We start from the raw sequence: 21,681 nt of genomic DNA on the forward strand, positions 1-21,681 counted from the left end.
CATAAGCCCCCATAGGGCCCTGCCTTCCAGAATCACACCCCCTCCTCCAGGTCCCTGCTCCTCACGAGAACCACGATTTCATCCAGGTGTTGGGGGTGAAGTTGTGAGAGACTGCCACTCACTGGGTTCCCAGGAGAGAGCCGTGGGAAGCAGGCTCCCGGCGCGGTGGGGCTCAGCCTGCAAAGGCTCTTGGAAAACCAGGGTTTGGGTCCCCCAGCCTTGCATCTTCTGCTCCGCGGATAAACTGACAGAAGACCAGTGGCTCGCACGTCATCCCCGGGGGCAGGCGAGGGGTGCTCCTGCAGGACGTGTGCCCGGGACTCAGTCCACCCTGCCCTCCACACACCTTGGCGCACAAGGGCTTTCCAGGGCCTCTCACCGGCCACTGGGCCTCCCCCCCCACCCCCCTGTGGGGCAAGTGGAGTCACACTGGGGCCCACAGCCCTGTGTGCTTAGTGACAGGGTGGGACAGAGCACAACTATCCCAGTGCCTTTCCTAGGCTGTCACACACTCGCCCCCACCTCCACCCCCCCTCCGGAAGGGGTTCCCGGGCAGAGGAAGCTCTGGGCTGCTGGCCAAAAGGCTGATGGTTGGACCCACCAGCTGCCACTTGGGACAAAGACAAGCCGTCTGCTCCCATCAAGTCCTGGGGACCCTCTGGGGGCACTTTCACTCTGTCCTGTTGTCACTCTGCGTTAGAACAGACTCAATGGCCGTCGGTTTGGCTTTTGTGTCTTTATGGGAGCAGAGCACCAGATCTGCCCACACCTGACTTCTCTGTTAGCAGACAAGCACTTAACCACGGTGCCACTAAGATCCCAGCATTAGAGGAAAGGAGATCATTGATTTGAATGTCCACACCTGACTTTTCTGTTAGCAGACAAGCACTTAATCACGGTGCCACTAAGATCCCAGCATTAGAGGAAAGGAGATCATTGGTTCAAGTGTCCACATTGCCACCTGGACCGGGAGCTTCTCCCCGTGACTCAGGCCCCCCAGCAGCCCATGCTGCTCCCAGCCCTGCTTTCTGGCTTCCACAGAGCAAGCTCATGCCCACCTCAGGGCCTCTGCACTGGTCCCCCCTCCTCCTGATAGGCTCTCCCACCACCATCTCCTTCCCTGACCACCTTGCTAAGGCAGATCCCGCTCTCTGCCTCTCCCTCACCTGCGCCCCTGTCATGGTGCCCTGGTTTATCCAATCTGAGACGATCCTGCTTTCTGGTTTGTCCACTCACCTTCGGCCCCCTCCCAGCAGCCCTCAGCCTCTCTTCCTGGCTGCATCGCCAGGGACCAGCCTAGCGCTTGGCACACTGCCCGTAGCTGTTGTAACTGGTGGCGAGTTGGCCCTGACCCACGGCAACCCAGGTACAGGGGGGCCAGACGGCCGTGGTCTGCTGGTTCCTGAAGGGTGCTCTTAAAGGTTGGTGGACATCTTAGGCCTGAGTTAGGTCCTAGGGGTTCCTGAGTCTACCTCCCCACTGAGAAAACGGAGGCTCCGAGAGAGAATGCGAATTCCTCATGGATGCCCAGAAAAGAGAGAGTGCAGCTAGGAGGAGAGCCCCCTTCGGAAGTCACTGGAGCCATGAGCCACCACTCCAGGCGTCCCTCACTGCTGTCTGAACCCTGCTGTGCTGGCTTTGAACTTCCCATCCTCGGGGCTAACGCACATGTGGAGAGCGGGAGTGTCCAGCTCTGTGCAGCGTACAGCTGGCCACCCTGGGGATCTGAGCTCTTTGGACTTTCTCTTTGATGCCAACCTTTTCATCCGTCTGCTTATCTCTGGAAGCTCTGCCAACTCCTTGCTCTGGGCTCCTTCCCCACCTCCCCAGGGTGACCGCCTGTCCAGCTATCCCTGGGCACAGGGAAAGGCCCGTCCCCTGGGGCTGCCAGGAGTCACAGCGCTGCAGCCCAAATGGAACTTGAGCTCACTTCTGAGAGCAGAGAGGCCCGGCTACTGTCTGACCTTCAGAACAAAGGGGTGGGGGGCCTTGATTGGGCCCTGGGGAGGACTTTAGTGCATGCACACAGGCATTGCGACTTGAAAGGACTTGAGGCTGCTCACAGCATCTCCCTTACTTCCTGCTCCAGGACCTTCTGGAAAGTTCTTCTGTGAGAAGGCCCCTCCTTCCGGAGGGCAGCGTGTGCAGTGATTAACAAAGTGGACAGAGACCACCCGGTTGGATTGCAGCCTGGCTCCTTATTCCCTGGGTGACCCTGAGCAGGTCACCTCCCCGCCATACGCCTTCAGGCCCTCATCCAATAAGTGTTTAGATTTCTCACGCGATTGTGGGGAGGGTATGAGAACAGCACTTGCCACGTGGTGAACATTATAAAAGAGCTAGGGCTCCCAGCCCCTGTTGTCGGCATTGCAAGATCAGAAAGAGGACAGGGAGAGGACCCTCAGTGCAAGGGCAGTGGATTAGCCAGGCACAGTGATGGCCTAGGGCTCTGAGGGCCGGGGTTCGAATCTGACCGACCCCCTGGGTCACCTCATGGGGCAGCTGTGAGGTGTGCTAACGCCGGCACCGTCCTGGACTGGGATAACCTGGTTGTGGGGAGGCCAGCAGGCCTGCCTGCATTACCCAAGTTGAGCTTGGTGCAGTTGCCGTGGGTCACCGGGCACTTGTAGACATCGCCTGTCTTCTGGTGGCCATTGATGTCCAGTGGGGCGCCCACGACCAGCCTGGGGAGAGAGAGAGAGAAGTGAAGCCACTAGGGGTGGGGGGCATAGTTCTTCCTGCCAAGAACCTGATGGCAGTTTGAGGGGGAAACTGGCCGAGGAAGGTCTGGCGGGGAGCCTGGAAGGGTGACCTCTCCTCCAAGCCTAGTCTCTTGTCTCCGGGGAGGGAGGCATGTCGGGCTTTCAGGAAGAGGCATGGGGTCTGTGGCCTATTTCAGGGTCTGGAGATACAGAGGTGAAGGTTACAGGGCCCTTTCAACACATGGGATGGAAGCAGAAAACCTCGAAAGGAGAAAGAGAAGTCTCCGGTCTGGGCTAGTTGGGGCAGGCGTGAGAGAGGAGGGAGTGCTTGAGCCGGGTCTTGAAGGATGAATAGGAGTTTGTCACGAGAAGAAATGGTGGAGGGTGGTCATTGGCCTTCAGGCAGAAGGAGGATGCTTTTGGAGGTGTGGCGTCTTGGCCATCTGTCACACTCTCCAGGCGCCTCACGCCTCAATTCCTCACCATTCCTCAATGTACGCACCAGGTGCTCGGTCAGCTACCCCACGGCCACTCCCCAGCCATGCTCTTCAGTGGCCATCGCTGTCCCCTAAGTGACTAAGTCTTTGCTCTCAGTGGGTGAGGTAGTTAGTTTATTGGGCCAACCTGGCCAATAAGCACATGTGGGGCTAACTGAAGGGCGGAGGGATACATGGCTCAGTGACCTCGCCTTTCGAGTTCTCAGGTCTCTTTTGCTTTCTGATGGTCGGACCAGGGTGCAGCTGCCTTAGTCAGTTCTTTGCTTCAGCTGGCAAGGCTGACTTCCTGCGAGACATCCCCAAGGAGAAGCCACATGGACCTACCCCGGTGCAGGCCTGGGTGCTGGAGCAGCCGTGTGGAGACCCCTGCCAGTGGTGAGATGCTTACACATTCACTGACTCGGCTTTCCCCCTGCAGTCGGCATCATAGTGTGTGTTTTGTGAGATGGAGGAGCACTCTGTGGATTGGTGTCGGACATATGAACTAATGTTGGACTTGTGGGCTTGGGCAGCACTGGGTTGGGATGTTTTCTTGATGTGCACTTAACCTTTATAAAAAACTCTCTCCTATACACGAGTTTCTGGGGATTTGTTTCTCTAAAGTACCCAGACGAACACAGTGGGGAAGGCAGTCAATGGGATTGAACAGTGGCCAGGGTAGCCACCCAGGACATCTGCCTTGTGCTCATGTCTTGGGTAGTGTGGGTTGATCTGGGAGCCCCTCAAAAGCCATGTCCACGTGAACATGGCCTCATTTGGGAGAAGAAGTCTCCACAGCTGTAATGAAGTGATGGACCGTGAGGTGAGGAGTTCAGCCTGGAGGTGTAGGCGGGTCCTAAATCCAGTGTGTAGGAAGCACACAGAGAAGAGACAGACAGACCGATAGAGGAGGCCATGGCCATGTGCAGACAGAGGGACAGGTTGGAGGCATGTGGCCACAAGCCAAAAGACACGTGGGGTTGTCAGAAGATGGAAAAGGCAAGTGGGTGACAGAGTCCGTCTCCTGCCGCTTCAGGAGAGTTGGGGCTGAAGAACTGCACGAGACTAAATTTCTACAGGTGGGAGCCATTCAGGGTGCAGTAGCGCGTTACCGCAGCCCAAGGAGACGAACACACATTGTTTGTATCTGTATGCACACAGCATTTAGGAGAAACTGGGCAGCACCCTCTTCCTGGCCTGGTAAGCCCCAGCAGGGTACTAGATGAAACGCCTGTGTCTCTGGGGGCACAGGCTGCAGACTCACCTCCGTTGGAGGGCAGGAAAACCACCCCATCTTTGACCGGCTCTGGCCCACAGCCCCACACCAGGCCTCGTCTCTCACTCACCTGTAGGGCAGCACTGGCTAGGTATTCTAGAGTGGCACAAGGGCCAACAGGAACCCCAGTGGTGACTTGCAGCTGCTCTCTTCCTTTGAAGCTGGCAATGTTTCCCTTCAGTATCTGCCTGCCCGCTTGGTCTGTGTTGGGTGCCTCTAGCATGTCTAGAGCCTGCTAGGTTTTGAACGCCAGTTCAGTTCTTAGCTAGCAGCTACCGCCTCTGTTCAGGCCTTCATAGCTTATAGCATGCACACAGACAATGTTCTACAGTCTACTTTGGTGAGAAGCGGTGGGGGTCTTAAAAGCTTGTGAGTAGCCATCTAAGACACAACTGTTGGTCTCCCCCATTTGAAGGCAAGAGAAGTGAAGACAATTAAAGCCAAAGGAAACAATTAGTCCAATGGAGTAATAATAGACCACAGTGAACCCCAGCCTCCAGGCTCCTGAGACTGGCAGAACTAGATGGTACCCTGCTCCCATCTCTGACTGCTCTGAAAGGGATCACATTAGAACGTCCTAGATTGAATAGCAGAAAAATGTGGAACAAAAATCATCATCATCATCATCATCATCATCATCATCATCATCATCATCCCCAAAACCCAGGCCTACTGGCAAGACTATAGACTGTAGTCACCCTTCAATTCTGAAGCTAAATTCTCTCCCGTGACTGAACTTTCAGCCAAACAACAGATAGGCCTGTAAGGTGAACAGGAACACCTAGGAGGTGTGCACTGCTCGGAACAATCAACCCTCCCGGATCAAAAGGGCAGCGTGTGCCCAGGGATAGAGCTTAGGAGGCAAGGAGGGAAAGAAAGATGGATGGGAGGGGCAAACCCAGGGAGGAAGTTGGAAGAGTGCTTTATATTGTAAGGATTGCAATCAGCGTCATCCCCAAAATGTATATGAATTGCTGACTGGGAAACCAATATGCCTCTGCGGAAACTTCCACCCAGATCGGAACAGAGGGTTGAAAAACCAAACCCAACCCCACAAATTAACTCTAAAATGAGACTCACTCCCATTCTGTTGATTCCTAGACATAGGCCCCCGCAGGACAGGGTACCACTGCCCTCATGGGTTTCAGAGATGGTCACTCTTTGTGGGAGTAGAAAGCCTCACTTTTCTCCAGCACAGCAGCTGGTGGATTTGAACTGCTGACCATGTGATTTGCTGCCCAATGTGTAACCCACGATGCCACCAGGGCTCCTTCACACAAATTAAAAAAACCAAACAAAAACTAGATACACTGCCATTGAGTCCATGCCGGCTCACATCGACCCCGCAGGGTAGAACTGCGCCTCAGTGGGTTTCTGAGCCTGTGACTGTGAAGGAAGCAGAAAGCCCGTCTCTCTCCCTCGGAGCTCCTAGTGGTTTCCAACTGCTGACCCTGCGAGGTACAGCCCGATGCACAACCACTACACTACCAGGGCTGCCACGACACCGACTGACATCTTCGTAAAAAAGCCGAAACTGACGTGATGGCTAACAGGGACTGAGGCACATCCACCCTTCCCTTACACGTCCCTGCATTAGACAGCTCTGGAATCTTCCCGGACTCTGAGGGCAAGGAATAGAGGTGGTGCAATCTAGGGCAAACAGATCAGTGAGAAGTTTAGGAGCCAGGAGAATTTTCTGGAACCCTTGAACCCTGACCTTCCAGTACCTTGGCAACATGGCCCAAAGAAGCAGCAGCCCTTCATTTTCGGACTTGAATAGTTGAGAGGAGACAGGGGCCAAGGCTGCCTGAGACTCCAATGGCTTCTTGTGGTGAAGCAACCCCCTTAGTCCCTCAGCCCCTCCGGGCCCCCCTCAGTGTTGTCAGGAGAGAGAGCCAGGTCTGAAGGGGGAGTTAATCGAGTTTGGTTGGAAATTAAGAGTCTAGGAAATGAGAGCTGAAGTTTCTCCCCTGGGGAGCCAGATAATGACAGATTCTAAATATAGTCCTTTATTAAATGTGCCTATTTTTGACCGACAGGAATTAATTGGATCCATAAAATCTGCGTGTCTAGACGACTTTGTGTCTTGGCTACTTAATTCTCCAAGTGATCGTGTGGTCAAGGGTCCTCTGTTCTTTGTGGCTAGCTACGAGAGAAAGAGGGGTCAGTCCAGGCCTGTGTTTCCGGCAGCCTGGGTTGTCAGGACAGGAGCAGCCCGAGATGTGACCCAGCTCCCTGGGAGGTGGGCTCTAGGGCGCCACTACCACTGGTGGTGCTTTCTGGGGAGAGTGACTTCGAGGGACATCTTGCAGGGGTTCTCTGAGAAAACCAGGCACAACTCACTGTTGGAGACTCGAGAAATAATGGCTGTTTCGTGGACTAGCTGTCTGGTGAGTCTTCTCACAGGCTTTCCCAGAAGCCTAACAAGACAGAAACTCCACTCTGCTTCCCATTTTACATGGTGGGGCTCTGAGGCCCCTGTGGCCCACTTGGAAGGAACCTTAGCAACAGGGCGAGACCCTTGGGCTAAGGACCCAGTGGCTGGGCCATCATTCTGGTTCTGTTGCCTGCTTGCTGTGTGGCTTTACGATGCCATTTAATTGGCTGGGCCTTCACTCTCTTGCCTATGAAACGGGTTAACAATTCCCACCAGGCCTACTTTCCAGGGCCATTGCGGGAATTCACAGACGTTCCAAAGCACTAAGAAATACAAAGGGCTGGACCTAGGGACACTGAGCACCCAGACTGGCGGCTTCTTAGAAATCAGTGGTCCTAAGTGGCAGTGACCGCATGGGAGGACCCCTCACAGGGGCCGTAGAGCCTGGCTTTGTTCTTTCAAAGAACTTGGTGCGTCCTGAGGTAGCAGCACAGGGCTGACGGTGCCCACTTTACAAAGGCAGAAACCCAGGCCCCAAGAGGGGAGCGGAGCCCAAGCCCCACAGTTAGGTCATAGCAGGGCTGGGACCGGTCCTGCCTAGGGCCAGACTTCTCCCTGTTGCCCTGAATACTCCTTTCCGTGAAGGGGAGTCCTGGGTCAGCCCTCTGCTCCTCTTGTCAGTCTGGGGATTACGTGTGCCCGTCTGTCGAGCTTGAGGTTTTGAGGCCATGATTCAGCCTCACGGTGAGGGGGTAAGTGGCGGAAAGCAGGGAAAATGTTTGCGTCACCCCCCAGATCAGCCAAATCGCTCCTGGAGTCTGGCAGTCCCTGCCACCCTCACCCCCTCTGTGGCCTCAGCCTCTTACAGCCTCAGGGCCACTGTGCCTCTCTGGGACTGGGTTCCCTATACCTTCTGGCGTAGGCACCAGACAGCATGGCAAACCCCAAAGGTCGTGGCAAACAGCAGGCCCTTTCCGTGGGCTGGGTGCCATGAGTCACCGGCTATGGGCACCCTCATCCTTCCCAAGGAGGCTCAGGGGCAGGCCTAAGGTGGAAGGGAGAGCTGATGGCGGGTCTTAAAGCCACAGTCCCGTGAGTCCCTTTTCCTGGTGGCTGCCTGCTAAGCAGTCTTGACAAAGCAGAGGGCTTGCTGAGGAGAAAGACTCCCTGAGGAAGGTGCATGTGGCCCTTCTCCCCTGATTTGGATCTTACAAGACCCCCTGGGGACTCCTCTGGTCCTGTGTTTATTCCCCCCAGATCAGTGGTCTCCCAGCTTATCTAGAAATCAGGGTTCAACACTCAATGATTAACGGAAAGGTTGGTGATTTGAACCCACCCGAGGTCCCACAAAGAATGGGCTGTGAGCGGCTTCTTCCATCTGCCCTGAAAACCCCATGGAGCAGAGTTCTGCTTTCTGCACTAGGGGCTTTGATGAGTCACCGGCTCAGCCGGCTTCCTTGCGTTTGTCCTCTCTAAACAGGAGGAAAAACCTCAAGGAGCAAGACAAGGCGTGGCAATGAGGAGCTCAGAGATACCCGGGATTGTGGCGATGGGAGGAGGCGGCGGCACTCACCGGGTTCTCTTAAAAATAAGGTCGCCACCAGTGGTGTGAGTGGCGAAACAGGGAGGGTAAAGGGAGAATGGGTAGGAAAGAGGGAACCGATGACAAGGAACTGTGTGTGACCTCCTCCCTGGGGGACAGACAACCGAAAAGTGGGTGAAGGGAGACGTCGGACAGGGCAAGATATGACAAAATACCCATTTATAAACTATCAAGGGCTCATGTGGGAGGGGGGAGCGGGGAGGGAGGGGAAAAAATGAGGACCTAATGTCGGGGGTTTAAGTGGAGAGAAAATGTTTTGAGAATGATGTACAAATGCGCTTTACACAATTGATGTGTGTATGGGTTGCGATAACAGTTGTATGAGCCCCTAATAAAATGTTTAAAAAAAATAATAATAAGGTCGCCATGAGTCAAAGGTGCTGTGTCAGGAAAAGGTGTTACTTTAGGCGTCAATCACACGCGTGCACGGCTGCCACGCCGTACAGTAAGGGCTGGTCATCCTGAGGGCTTCGTGTTCCTTCCAGAGAAAATCCACACTGACCCGAGCGCGAGGCAGGGTTTCTGAGCCCCACGCTTTGCCTTGCCCATCCTCGGCGGCGTGTCCACGCCCCCTGGAGATGGGCACTCCATCCCACCTGCTCCAGGAAACCCGACCCGGGACGGCTGACTTCCTCAGGCAAACGAGTATTGGGTCTCTTGTTGAGGCCAAGGCGTCATGCCCGAAGGCCCCTGAGAGCGGAGATGCTCTTGTCTGCCTGCTTCGCCAGTCTGGGCGGCACAGAGCAAAGGGGTACTCAAGGGCTGAGCTGACCTTCCTGCTGCCAGCCAAGGGCAGCAGCTTCCCGGGAGACATTTCTTGGCTCGGCTTCAAGCCTGGACAGGGTGGCTGGGTACCTGCCTGGAGGCTCCATGGGGTGACCCAGCTTCTGTTCTAGTGCCAATGCTGACTTGCCCCCTAGTGCCCCACCCCCAGCCCCCGTTTCCATTCCACTTCCCAACAGCCCCCACATCTGTTGGGGACCCAGGGGATTCTGCTCCGTGTCAGTGTCAGGGACGAAGCACACGCCTCAGGCTAAGAACCAAACCGAGCCCGTTGCCATCGGGTCCGTTCTAACTCACAGTGACCCTTTATGGGGTTTTGGAGACTACATTTCTATGGCAGCAAACAGCCTCATTTTCCTCCCTCGAAGGGGAAGCTGGATTTGAACTGCCGACCTTATGGTTAGCAACTTCCATTGCCAAACTCAAAGGCCACCAGGGCACCTTTGTCTCAGATGAGGCCAGCTTTATCCCCTGGCCGAAGTGGTTGAGTCAAGCTGGGCAAGCGACATCAGCCAGTGCGATAGGAGCGATGGGTGGGAGGGACCAGGGTGGTCTCATTCTCTCTAGCTGGCACAGTGCATGGGTACAAGGGTTAGTCCCAGCAGAAGCCACCTCGTGACAATGAGAAGTCTGAGCTGATACACTGCGAGAGAATCACCCAGGAGTGATGATGACGCTGTGAATTCCTGGATCAAACTACACCTGAAGCCAGCGCGGTCTCTGGTCTTTTCAGATGTCTGTGCAGTACTATCGTTCATGGTATGAGCCTGTTGGAGTTGAGCTTTTAGATATTTACAACGGAAAACATACTAACTCTTAGAATGTGCAAGGCAAAATCACACACTTAAAATGATCCTACAAAGTCCCATAAATAGATACTCTCACCAAACACAACTCACTGCCACGAGCAACCCCGTGGCAACCCCAAAGCACAGGGTAGCACAGCCCCTGGGAGGTTCCGAGACTAGAACTCTTTCCGGGGGCAGGAAGTCCCATCGTTCTCCCAAGGAGTGGCTGGTGGTTTCAAAGTGCCGACCTTGCGGTTAGCAGCTGAGCTGATCATACTCTGCCACCAAGGCCCCTCGATATGTGTGCCCCTGTGTTCACTGTAGCATTGCTCACAACAGCCCGGGGCTGGAAACCCCAGCCTGTGCCCACCACCAGTTGAAAGACCGAACGACCGGTGGTGCAGACGCACAGAGACATCTCACCCCGCCCGGCAGGAATGAAGTCTGAGTGCGTGCCAGGGCACGGGTGACCTCTGACAGCATCCAGTGAAGGGAATGGAACCCGGCGACAAAGGGCCGGGGCTGACCGATCCCACTGACTGACCCGACAGGTCCACAAGAGGCAAATGGAGATCGGTGGCTCTTTGGGCCTGATGGGAGCAGGGATAAGGCGTCATTGAGGATGGGTCCCTGAGCTGCTTCTCCTGGGGGGGGTCATACATTGTATTTTGGAAACTCAGAGAGAGTGGGGATGGTGGCACACAACGGTGATTATCATGGAAGTCAGTGAATTCAAGACTTCAAAGGGCACGCTACAGGTCATAAACATTTTAGCACACACACATACACCCAGGCCCACGTCCTGAGAGGCGTATGGAAACCAAGGCTGAGGGGAGAGCAGACGGAGTCCCCACCCCACGCCCAGGCTCCATCTGGGGCGTCTCCTCAGTGAGCGAGCCCGGGGGTGGAATTGCCGACCATCTACATGATGTTGCTCTGGCTTAACTGAACGCTGACGACCGGCCCTGGGCCCGGCCCTGTGGGAACAGAGCGCCTTTTGTCCTGTGAAGGTCCCCCTGACAGCGGCTGCTCAGCCAGAGACCCCTGCCCTCCAGAGGTTCCTGATTACCTGGTGATAAACCCACAGACCCCCTCAGGTCAGCCCGTGATGCCATGGCAAGGAGGCCCCACGACCCTGAGTGGGGAAGCCCCGTGTCCAAGGGCTCAGGGGGCTTGCAGGGCAGTGCTCCCCAAAATTCATTGTCATGCAGGGGCAGAGAGCCTGGCGGCAGGGTGGCAGGCAGAGTGGGCGGCCGGAGGGCCCTACTCGGCAAACCCCACAAACTGATGGTGACGGCGGCGGGTCCTTTTCTCTCAGGAGTGTGAGTCGGCGGTGACTGGGTGGCAGCAAGTCCGGTCTTTGGTTTGCCGTCCCGGTGGTTAAGCGCTTGGCTGCCTACCTACAGCAGCAGCCCCTGCTTCTGAAAAGGTTTCCGCCTTGGACACCCTGGGGGGGGAGGGGTTCTGCTCTGTCCTGCAGGGTGCTCCGGGCGGGCTGGGAGGGAGGGCCTGGGTGGCAATGGACTCTGGTTTGGGTTGGCGGCCCATGGGCTAAGTGGTCGGCCGCTAACCCAGAGGCCAGCAGTCCCTCAGGAGCAAGGCCTGGTGGTCTGCTTCCATTCAGGTGACCTCCAAGAGACCCCTACGGAGCAATTATTCTATCTTGCCACGTGAGTCAGGGACGGACTGCCAGTACCGCACCTCCCCATCCTTTTCCTTAGAGCCGGACGCCCCACGTGTGCGATGGCAGGGGATTTGCATTCCCAGGGCAGCCTTTTGGATCCACTGGGGGCCCAGAGGCGGCTCAGATTGCAGGCCCGACCAGGTCTGCGCAGAGACAGATGCTGGCCAGTTTGGGAGCTGGGACTCCAAGTCCAGTGCTCTTTGCCCCTCTGTGAGGACTTGGGGAGCTCAGAGAGGCCAGCTGGGGTCTGGGCAGGACTGGTATGAGGCGTGGCCGAAAGGGGACCAGCCCACACTCACTTTCCTGAGGCCAGTGGGGCCCTGTGGCTCAGGACATCCTTAGGAGGCAGGCCCAGTTGGCCTGTGTCCAACAGGCACTGGTACCTCTCTCCTGTCTCCTCGTCCCCCTAAACACCTGCTCCCCTCAAACCCACACGGACACTTTGTTCTCCCTCTCTCCTGGCTTCCTTCATTTTTCCCCCTGAAACCGGAGAGCGGGCATCGGGGAGGGGGCTTCACTTGCGGAGCTGTGGACTCAGGGGAACAAAGGAGAGACTATTATATTCCTGGAGCGGGGCACTCTCTCCCCCCCTCTCGCCACATGGAAAATGTAATCTCCGGCAGTCGGCAGGAGGCTGGCGGCTAATAGGTTCAAGATGGGGCTGGAGGTGCTGAGCAAGCAGGCGGGGTGTAGGGAGGGGGCCCCTGGCCCACAACCTGCTCCAGGGGAGGCAGGGACACTGTTGGGCCTTCCTGGGCTCCTGAGGCTTGTGTGTACCTGGGTCCAGCCACCTGGATAGACCCGGGCTCCTAAAGAGCAGGAAAATGAGGCCCGGCAGTGTGCCAACACATCCCGCCATAAGCCCCCATCCGAGATGGGCATCCTGTTGGAATTGCCTTGAAAAAAAGTCACTGTGGTGAAACGTATAGCCCAAAGCATTTGTCATCCGACCAGTTTTGTGTGTGTAATTCATGACATTACACTCAGCACATTGTGCAATCGTCACCACTAACCATTTCCAAATGCTTTCCTCACCCCGCCCCCACAGAACCCCCAAACCACAAACCAAGCCCACTGCCACTGAGTTGGTTCCAACTCATAGCGGTCTCATGAGACAGAGCAGAACAGCCCCTTAGGGTTTCTGAGAGTATCAATCTCTAAGGGGGCAGACAGCCTCATCTTTCGCCTTAGGAGTGGGTGGTGGGTTGGAACCATCGACCTTGTGGTCAGCAACCCAACACATAATCCACTGCCCTACTAGGGCTCCCGAATAGAATTCCAGTATCCTCTAAATAATACCTCCCCTTTCCCCTCATTCCTGGCACCACTGGTAACCTCTGGGCTCAATACACTTGCCTATTGTTCTCAATGGGACTGGAAGTGGCCAGCAAGCAATGACAGTTCATGGCCGTGAACTCCTTGTCCAGTATTTGTCCTTTGGGGTCTGACTCTTTTCCTTCAGCCACGGCAGCATGCATCGGGGTTTCATTTCTCTTTGTGGCTGAATAATATTACAGTGTATGCATGGTCCATATTTTGTCTCTCCATTCATTTGGGCTGTTTCCAAACCTTTGGGCTGCTGTGAATAGATAGTGCTGCAATGCACATTGGTGTCATTATGTGGGTGTTTTACATTAGATTTACACGCAGTGCTTCGTGTGTGCTCATGGCTCCCGATGGTTCATGACTTCATTCATTTGTCGCTGAAAAAAAAAATCCATTGAAATCTTCCTATATGCCAACAAGCCCTGGGGGCCGGTGGAGGACAGGAAGCTTCCAGTCCAGTGGAGGAGGCAGGCCGGTCCAAAGGCCATCCCGGTGAGCAGTGGTTCTCCGAGTAGGATCCAGAGCAGTCTTATCTGCTTCTCTTGAGAGCTGGTGCGCAACGCACCATCTTGGTCGGGTCCCACCCCAGACAAGAGCAGGAGCCCATTTTAAAGAGCTGACTGAAGCGTTCCAGACGGCACACTGACTTTTCTTATTTGGAATCTGTATACAGTATATCTATATCTATATATATATATATATATATGAAGAGGCAGTTGTTTGAACAGAACAGGGGAATATTGCACGGTTCAATATCAAGGAAGTTGTGCGTTGTGGTTGTATCCGCTCACCGTGTTTATTCAATCTGTGTGCTGAGCAAATAATCAGAGAAGCTGGATTATATGAAGAAGAACGAAGCATCAGGAATGGAGGAAGGCTTATTAACGACCTTGGATATGCAGATATATGCAGATGACACAACCTTGCTTGCTGAGGAGGCCTTGCAGCACTTGCTGGTGAAGGTCAAGGCTTACAACTTTCAAGGAAGACCAGCAGGCTCCCAACTGAACCAATACGCAAGATCATGATCAAGGGGAAAAAGATCGGCGTTGTCAAGTATTTCATCTTGCTTGGATCCACAGTCAACGATCCTGGAAGCAACAGTCAAGAGGTCACACGAAGCCTCGCACGGGGTGAATCTCCTGCATAAGATCATTTTAAAGTGTTGAAGAGCAAGGCTGTCCCTCGAGGAGTAAGGTGTGCCTGACCCAGGCCATGGGGTTTCCAATCACCCCACATGCATGTGCAAGTCGGACACTGAACAAGTGTCAACTGGCAAACTGGAAAAGTAGCAGGGACTGCCAAAGGCACCGAGAGATCTGTCTTGGAAGACGCACAGCCAGAGTGCTCCTGAGAAGTGAGCATGACGAGCCTTTGTCTCATGGACTTGGACGTGCTGTCGGGAGAGACCAGTCCCTGGAGAAGGGCACCACGTTTGCTAAGGCCGCGGGGTGGTAAAAAGAGGAAGGGCCTGGACAAGATGGATGGACACAGTGACTGAGCCAGGGGCTCAACCACAGTGCCACGTGTGCGGGTGGCGCTCGGCCAGCCTCTTCTGTCGGACATGGGGTCCCTGTTAGTCAGACCAACTCAATAGCACCTAATAGCAACGGAAGCAGCAGGTAGTAGGACCCTGGACCAGACAGAGCCGGAAACCAGCCTTGGAGAGATGGCCCAGCATCTGTGTTGGAACAAGCCCTCCGTGCATGCTGAACTCTGAGCAACTCAGCAACACAGTGGGAGAGATGCTTATACGGGGGCAGCCAAGGCATGCTGCTGGGCTCCGAAAGCCTCACACCCATTCCAGGGACGTGCCCTCTCTTCACCCTCACCTCACTGCTGCCACTCTCTGCCTCCATGCCGACTCGGGCCACTGTGATTCCTATGCAAAGCCAGCCCCATCTCATTCATTCAGGGCTCAGCTCCAGTGCCCCTGCCTCAGAGAGGCCGTCCCTGGCCACCTGTCACTCTCAATCACATTCGCCTTCCTCCGAATCCTTTGTATCTGGGGCTGTCTTGCTCACGTCTCTTTTCACTGCCCAGAGCTCTCAGTAGAATACCAGCCCATCAGGATTGTAGCTGTAGATACAGTGCCTGGCACAGAGCAGATCCTAAGAATATAATTCTTGAATCGATTTGCTAATGCCTTGGCTTAGTGGGCTGGTGGTCCACAGTGGTGCGCTCTGGGACCCTGACTGCAGGGCCCCCTTTGTCTTCCACTACCTGGCAGGCCAGCTTCAAGGGGACAGGCTCCAGCAGAGGAAGCAAGAGATGCTGCACAGTGGTCTGAGGCCAGCATGTTAACTGCTCTGGGCTGCCTCAGTGTTCACATCTCCAACTGGGACTGAACATATTTGGGCTACTTCCCTACCTACCTACATGGGCTACCCCCCAGCCCCACGGCGTTTTGAGGGGCCTGGTTCTCAAACCTGGTTGATCATCAGAATCACCTGGGGGTGTTATACATGCAAGTGAATTGTACTGAAGCTGCAGACACGAGACCCTCAGACAAGTGACAAAGCACGTGTGTCTAGACACTTTCACTACATTAACACTCGGCACCCCCCCAGTCGCCCGGGAACAGATCAGGTGGGTTATTTTTCTCTTTTCCTTTGTTGTTGCCATAATAAAATACATAAGAAATACTTACTTTCACAGATCCCAAAATGTGCTACCTTATGCACAATGTATCATTACAACTTGGGGGGCAGTTATAAAGGGAAATGCATGTTCCTTACAGCATTCCTACTATGGAACTGAGCAAAAAAAACCACACAAAAAACCACCTAAGCCCTCTCCCTCCACTTTCCGATCCGGCTCACTGCGGCTAAGTGTCCTCAGCCCCGTGGGATGTCGCCATGCTTTAGGTGTTTATGCAAAGAATGTCAAAAAGAAAAGCACACCACTAAAATCCACAAGCTTCCCCACGTAATTTCTGTGACAGTCTGTCCTGCTGCTGAGCCGCTGCTGGGCTGATTCCAACTCCTGGTGACCCCGCCTGTGCCGAGGAGAACTGCTCCTTAGGAGCAGGCTGTGACCTTTCAGAGGCCCATTGCCAGGCCTTTCTGCCAGGTACCGGTGGGTGGGTTTGAACTGGAGATGCCTCAGAAAGACTACAGCCTTTAGGCCAGTCGTTGCATCCAGTCAGTATCCACAACGCCAGCCTTAATGCTGGTGACTGGGCGCCTGCCTTGGGCCACGCTCTGACCCTTTTTTGCTGTGTCCCTCTCGATGAAGTGACAGGCCCTGTATCTCAACCTTCCTCATGCTGCGACCCTTTCATACAGTTCCTCATGTGCTGGTGACCCCCCAACCATAACATTATTTCCGTTGCTACTTCATAGCTGTAATTTTGCTACCGTTATGAATCGAGCGACCCCTGTGAAAGGGTCATTGGATCCCCAAAGGGGTCGCGACCCACAGGTTGAGAACCACTGCCCTAGAGGTTGTGGGGACAGGCCCGCCCTGTGTGCGAGACCCTTTAGTGATTGGGTGGGAACTGCAGATGAAAAGAAAAGATGGTGATTGGTGGGTCAGGGCCTCCAATTGCTCTGGCCTCAAACCACTCACTTGTTGGCAGCTGCCCTGGTATAGATTCTATAACCAAAAAATCCCCAAACTCACTACTGCTGAGTCATGGCAACTGTGATCCTATAGAAATTCACGGGGGGCGCTCCCCCAACCCCCGTGAATTTCGAGGCTGAAACTCTTTTCAGGGGTGAAAAGCCTCGTTTTCCGTTCGAGGAGTAGCTGGGGGTTTCAAACTGCTGACCTCGTGGTTCCCAGCCCTGCGTTCCACCTCTCCCTGGACACTGCATCTCAACGGAGCCCTTGGTCTCTCAGTGGAGGCTTGCCTGCCTGCTGCTCTCATGTCCAAACAGGTTGCAGCGGGGCGTCCTGACGATTCCAATGAACTAGAAAGGTTTGGTGGTCGACCTCTGCCACAGTCAGCCAGCGAAACCCCATGGCTCACCACAGCCCCCCCATCAATCGGCCAGGGGGACGGGGCAGGGCCCGGGAGCATTTTGTCTCTTTGTGCATCCTGAGTTGGGCCGGCTTGACAGCAACCACCTTTTCTTTATCGCACGTGGTTACCCAGCGCCACGCCTTTCTCTCAGCCATTCCCCTATTGGCTAAAAAGTAGCACAGTCATTCCCCTATTGGCTAAAAAGTAGCGCAGCCATTCCGATTGGTTAAAAGGTAGTGCAGCCATTCCCCGATTGGTTAAAAGTTAGTGCAGCCATTCCCCAATTGGTTAAAAGGTAGTGCAGCCATTCTGATTGGTTAAAAAGTAGCACAGCCATTCCCCGATTGGTTAAAAGGTAGTGCAGCCATTCCCTGATTGGCTAAAACACAGCACAGCCGTTTCAGGGATGAGCTCAGTGATTTTCCAGCTGATACAGGGTTAGATGCTTTTCAAATTTTTAGGAATACTAATCGATGCAAAGGCCCCCATACACGAAGCCCAGACACTTTACCCCAAAGGCTAGGGAGGGGTCATCTCTTGTCTCCGGCCCAGAGTCTGTTGACAAGCATCATTACAGCAGTTGACTCAGAACCTTGGCTCTCTCTATTTTTTTTCCTGGCAACGTTTGGTTCCACCCCAGATAGATCCTAACAGCATGTTTTCCCTGAGTTGCTGAAGTGCTGCAAACAGAAGAGGGAGGGATGAGGGAAGGTGGCCGCAAAGGAAGTGCTCACCCCGGTTGAAGGGAAATGCGAGTCTGACCTACTGACTGGGGAGGGCAGCAGCACGCAGGTTGGCGCTATGCAGCTTAAGGGTTTGATCATCACAAATCCCTCTCCCCAGCACGCCCGCATGCCAGGCACAAGGGGCCACTTTCTCCCGACTCGCTTGGCACTCTCTGCTTCCTGCCTCTTGCTCATGCCTGCAGTCTTCTCATCCCAATATCACTGTCCTCATTCAACTGTCCAGAGTGCCTCTTCCTCCAGGAAGCCCTCATCACGCTCTCAGCCGGAAGCCCTTTCCCAATTCCCATAGTCCTTTGCTTGTAATTCTCTAGCCCATGTCTAGCTTCTCCTCCAGGTAATTTGTATCTGGATAAGCATCATCATGAGAAACAGAGAAAAACTGTTGAAGTAGTTAAGAATTGAATCTTATTTGGATCCACGATCGATACTCATGTCAAGAAATACAATGATGTATTACACTTGGAAAATATGCCGCGTGAGAACTCTTAAACAAGTGTTTATAAGCAAAGATGCCACTTTGGAGATGAAGAAGTGACTACAACTGAGGTTTTTCTATGGCCTCAGATGCGTGTGAACGTTGGACGGTGCCTAGGCAAGGCGGAAGAAGAATTGATTCAATTGTGGTGCTGGTGGGGAATACTGACTATACCACGGACTGCCAAAGAAGGAACGCATTTATCTTGCCAGGCGACCAGCCAGATTGCTCCTTCGAAGTGAGGAAAATGAGGAGTCACCTCACTCACTTTCTATAGGCCATCAGGAGGGACCGGCCGGTAAAGCAGAAAGTCGGTGGAAAAGAGGACGACCCGCGATGAGATGGATGGACCAAGTGCCTAGAACACTGGGCTCAACAATACCAGCGATTGTCAGGGTGGTGCGGGACAAGGCAGTGCTTCGTTCTGCAGTAAACCGGGCGCTAGAGTCAGAACACACACAATGGCACCTCACCATCACAACAGATAGTACCACGATGCCAGTCCTTTGAAAGCTCCTTCTCAGTACTGGCCACAGTGCCTCGGACACAGACAGTCAACGCGCACTCACTGGTTGCTGAATGCATAGATGAGTGGGACAATGGAGGAGGCCACTCTGTTTTGCAAAGACAAGCTGGATCTTCGCCCTGCTTCTTGGGGTGCAGCTGGAACTGGAACTAGTCTGAGCTCTCTGGGTCCCATTCACACATGGACTACCACTTGGGGTGCTCATAGCTCAGCACTCCCCAGCAAAGTGGCAGGAGTTTGCCCTCTCATGAGATGTAACTCTTCATGGGAGTAGAAAGCCCGCCTTTCTCCCTCAGAGAGACTGGTGGTTTTGAACTACGGCCCTTGTGGTTAGCAGTCCAAGCTGTAACCACGATGCCAAAGAACCTAAGAGAGGCCAAGCAGTCAGTAAACACCTCCCTTTTCTTTCCAGAGTGTCTGAGCCCCTTTGCTGGTTCCCAAGTCCCGCTCAGCCTTTCCCCCCAGTCGCAGCAACTCTGATCTCTGAAAAGGAAACATGAGCACAGCCCAAGCTTGGGGAGCTGTTCCTCTGTGGGGCAGATGGCTTCAAGTTCTTGTAGGTGTGAGTCTGGCAGCTTGCTGGCAAGAAAAGGGCCCCTCGAATCCCTGCTCTTCCTCCTGGGTGGCATGTTTCCTTTGGTTTATAAGGAGCCCTGTTACCTCAATGGCTAAGCGAACCATTAGCATGCTCAGCTGCTAACTGAAAGGTTGGCGGTTCAAACCCACCCAAAGGATGCATGGGACGCGAAGGCACTGTGCATTGGAATGGACTCTATGACAACAAATAACAACAGCAGCATGCTTGGCTACTAACTGAAAGGTGGGCGGTTCAAACCCACCCAAAGGCTCCAGGGGACACGGAGGCACTGTGCATTGGAATGGACCCCATGACAACAAATAACAACAACTCAAACCTCAGCGATCATAGAAAGCCACTCTTAGCATGGAGGGAACGCCAGCGCTCGTTTATGCCCCACCTCATGGAAGGAGCTCCCTTTGGAGCCGAAGCATGAAAGAGCGCTGGATCTACAGCAAGGGATGAGGTGGAAGAACTCTACCACGGGCTGTTAGGGAGGGAGGAGATGGAGAAAGTAGAGGCTGAGTTGGAAAATCCTTCTGGCTTCTCTGAGCTGCCCAACTTATGTTTATTTTCTCTCTTGGCTGTTATGAACCAGGAGAGGTTCCCTTTGATGTCTCCTGGCCCAGGATTGCGCATCTCACTGCTGGGATGTGCAGGTGTCAGGCTCAGGATTATGGAAGCTAGTTTTCCCTTAGACCCATCTCTGTCCATGGGTGTATCTGTGTGCACGGGTGGCCGGATGGCATGGGCTATTCCTGGGTTGATTTGAAGAGAGAGGTGAGGAGGGAGGGTATGAAGAGAGAAAAATAGGCTGACAGCCTTAGGCTACATCTTAACCGCATGCACTGTCCCAGAATTCTCTGGGTCTGGGACTGACACTCGGGGTCTCCTTGGCTCCTTCCAATGCTGTCCTGTGCTTTGAGGATCTGAAGATGTCCCAGCTTCTGCCAGTGAGTACAACTGCTCACGGTGGCTCATGAACCCCCGGCCAGGGACTGCTGGGTGGCTTGGCCTGGGGCCTAGGCCAACATTTCCCCATGCATACAGTCTCTCTCTTTCTCTCTCTGCATGGGGTGGTTTTATCCTATCCTGGGCTCCGCTTCTGTGGGGATTTATACTTTAACCAGAATGAGTCATGATGCCTGAATTTATTTGTTCCCAGAGAAAATAGCAGAGGGCATTTATGGGCGGTGGCATTGGGAGTCTGCTCCTTTGGGGCACAAGCCAGGAAAAGAGTGTAGGATGTTCCTCAGGGAGATTTCTCCAGCAACAAAGGCTGAGGCTGCCCCAGATCTGACACTGGCTGGAGTCTCCTTGTCACTGCAGAGGGTGGGCAGACTGGGATAAGAGGTGTCACTGGGGCCTGGCAAGCCAAGGGGTGCTATTCCTCGAAGCCTCTCCTGTCTTCTTTCTCTGGAGCAGGCCAGGGTAGGGCATTAGCCCATCTGGCATGTGCCTCAGAGTCGACACTTTCCATACCATCTCCTGTATATGCATTCCTTACAAGAGCCTGTATTTGGGGTGGCATCACCATTTCGCAGATGAGGAAACTGGGGTCCCGAGGAGAGCGCTGGTTGGGAGAGGAAGGCAGGAGGTGTGAGTCTGAAACAGGCCAGGAGCTGCTTCATGTCAGCCGCCGAGGCAGAAGCCCATGCCGGCTCTCACACACCGCCTGGGCTCAGCAGCCACACGCTGTGGATCAAGCCAGGAACAGCCCCCGGACGGCCTGACGGTCAGCCTGCAACTCCACCAATACTGCCCTTTGGGCTTAGACATGGAAGACCCCCAGGAAGTCATGCCTGACTCCTAGTTGCATTTAGTCTAGGAAGAGACCTAATATCTAGAGAGAAGACCCCAGAATGACTTAGGGTGGGCTCTAGCTCTCGGGCACTTCACCCGAGTGCTTGCTCAGCCACGTGGGACCAGCGCAGAGCAAGGAAAGGGCGTGGGACTGGGAGCTGGGCTTCTGGATGTGGGTCCCGTCTCTGTCTCTATTTGCTGCCTGGCTGTGCCCAAGACCTTTTCTACTTCTAGGTCTCAGCTGCCTCACCTGTGGAATCAGAGAGTCAGGGAGAAATCATTCCCAAGGCCATTCCCAGGCAGGAGGGAAAAGCTGCAGGCACGAGGATGTCCTGAAGGTGCACTGCACACACCTGGGGCTCTTGGGCCTGCTCCTAGCCTGCCCTGTCCCTCCCCACCCCAGCCCCGACTGTCTTGGAGAGCCGGGGTCTGCTGAAGAGCATGCAGGCTCTGTTCTCAGGATAGACAGACAGCCTCTCTGCCTGGGGTCTCCATCAGAAGACGACTCCTCTGCAGAGTGGTTTGTGGAGGAGGTGAAGGTCTCAACATTGTCCAGAAGGTCTAGTCCAGCC

The 21,681-nt window shown here is 54.4% G+C and overlaps 1 protein-coding gene across 1 annotated transcript in view; it reads right to left on the bottom strand.

Annotated features, from left to right (window-relative positions):
- The window catches only part of ITGA11 (integrin subunit alpha 11), a 121,054-nt gene that overhangs the window by 59,718 nt on the left and 39,655 nt on the right, over positions 1-21,681 (bottom strand). The window contains exon 3 of the mRNA XM_004711943.2: positions 2,584-2,684. Within this exon, the coding sequence (XP_004712000.1) occupies positions 2,584-2,684 (101 nt within the window). The remainder of the gene's footprint in view (positions 1-2,583; positions 2,685-21,681) is intronic.

This window comes from Echinops telfairi, unplaced genomic scaffold, assembly GCF_000313985.2.
Source record: "Echinops telfairi isolate 266 unplaced genomic scaffold, ASM31398v2 ScPeMD7_7475;HRSCAF=8513, whole genome shotgun sequence".
Lineage (NCBI taxonomy): Eukaryota > Metazoa > Chordata > Mammalia > Afrosoricida > Tenrecidae > Echinops > Echinops telfairi.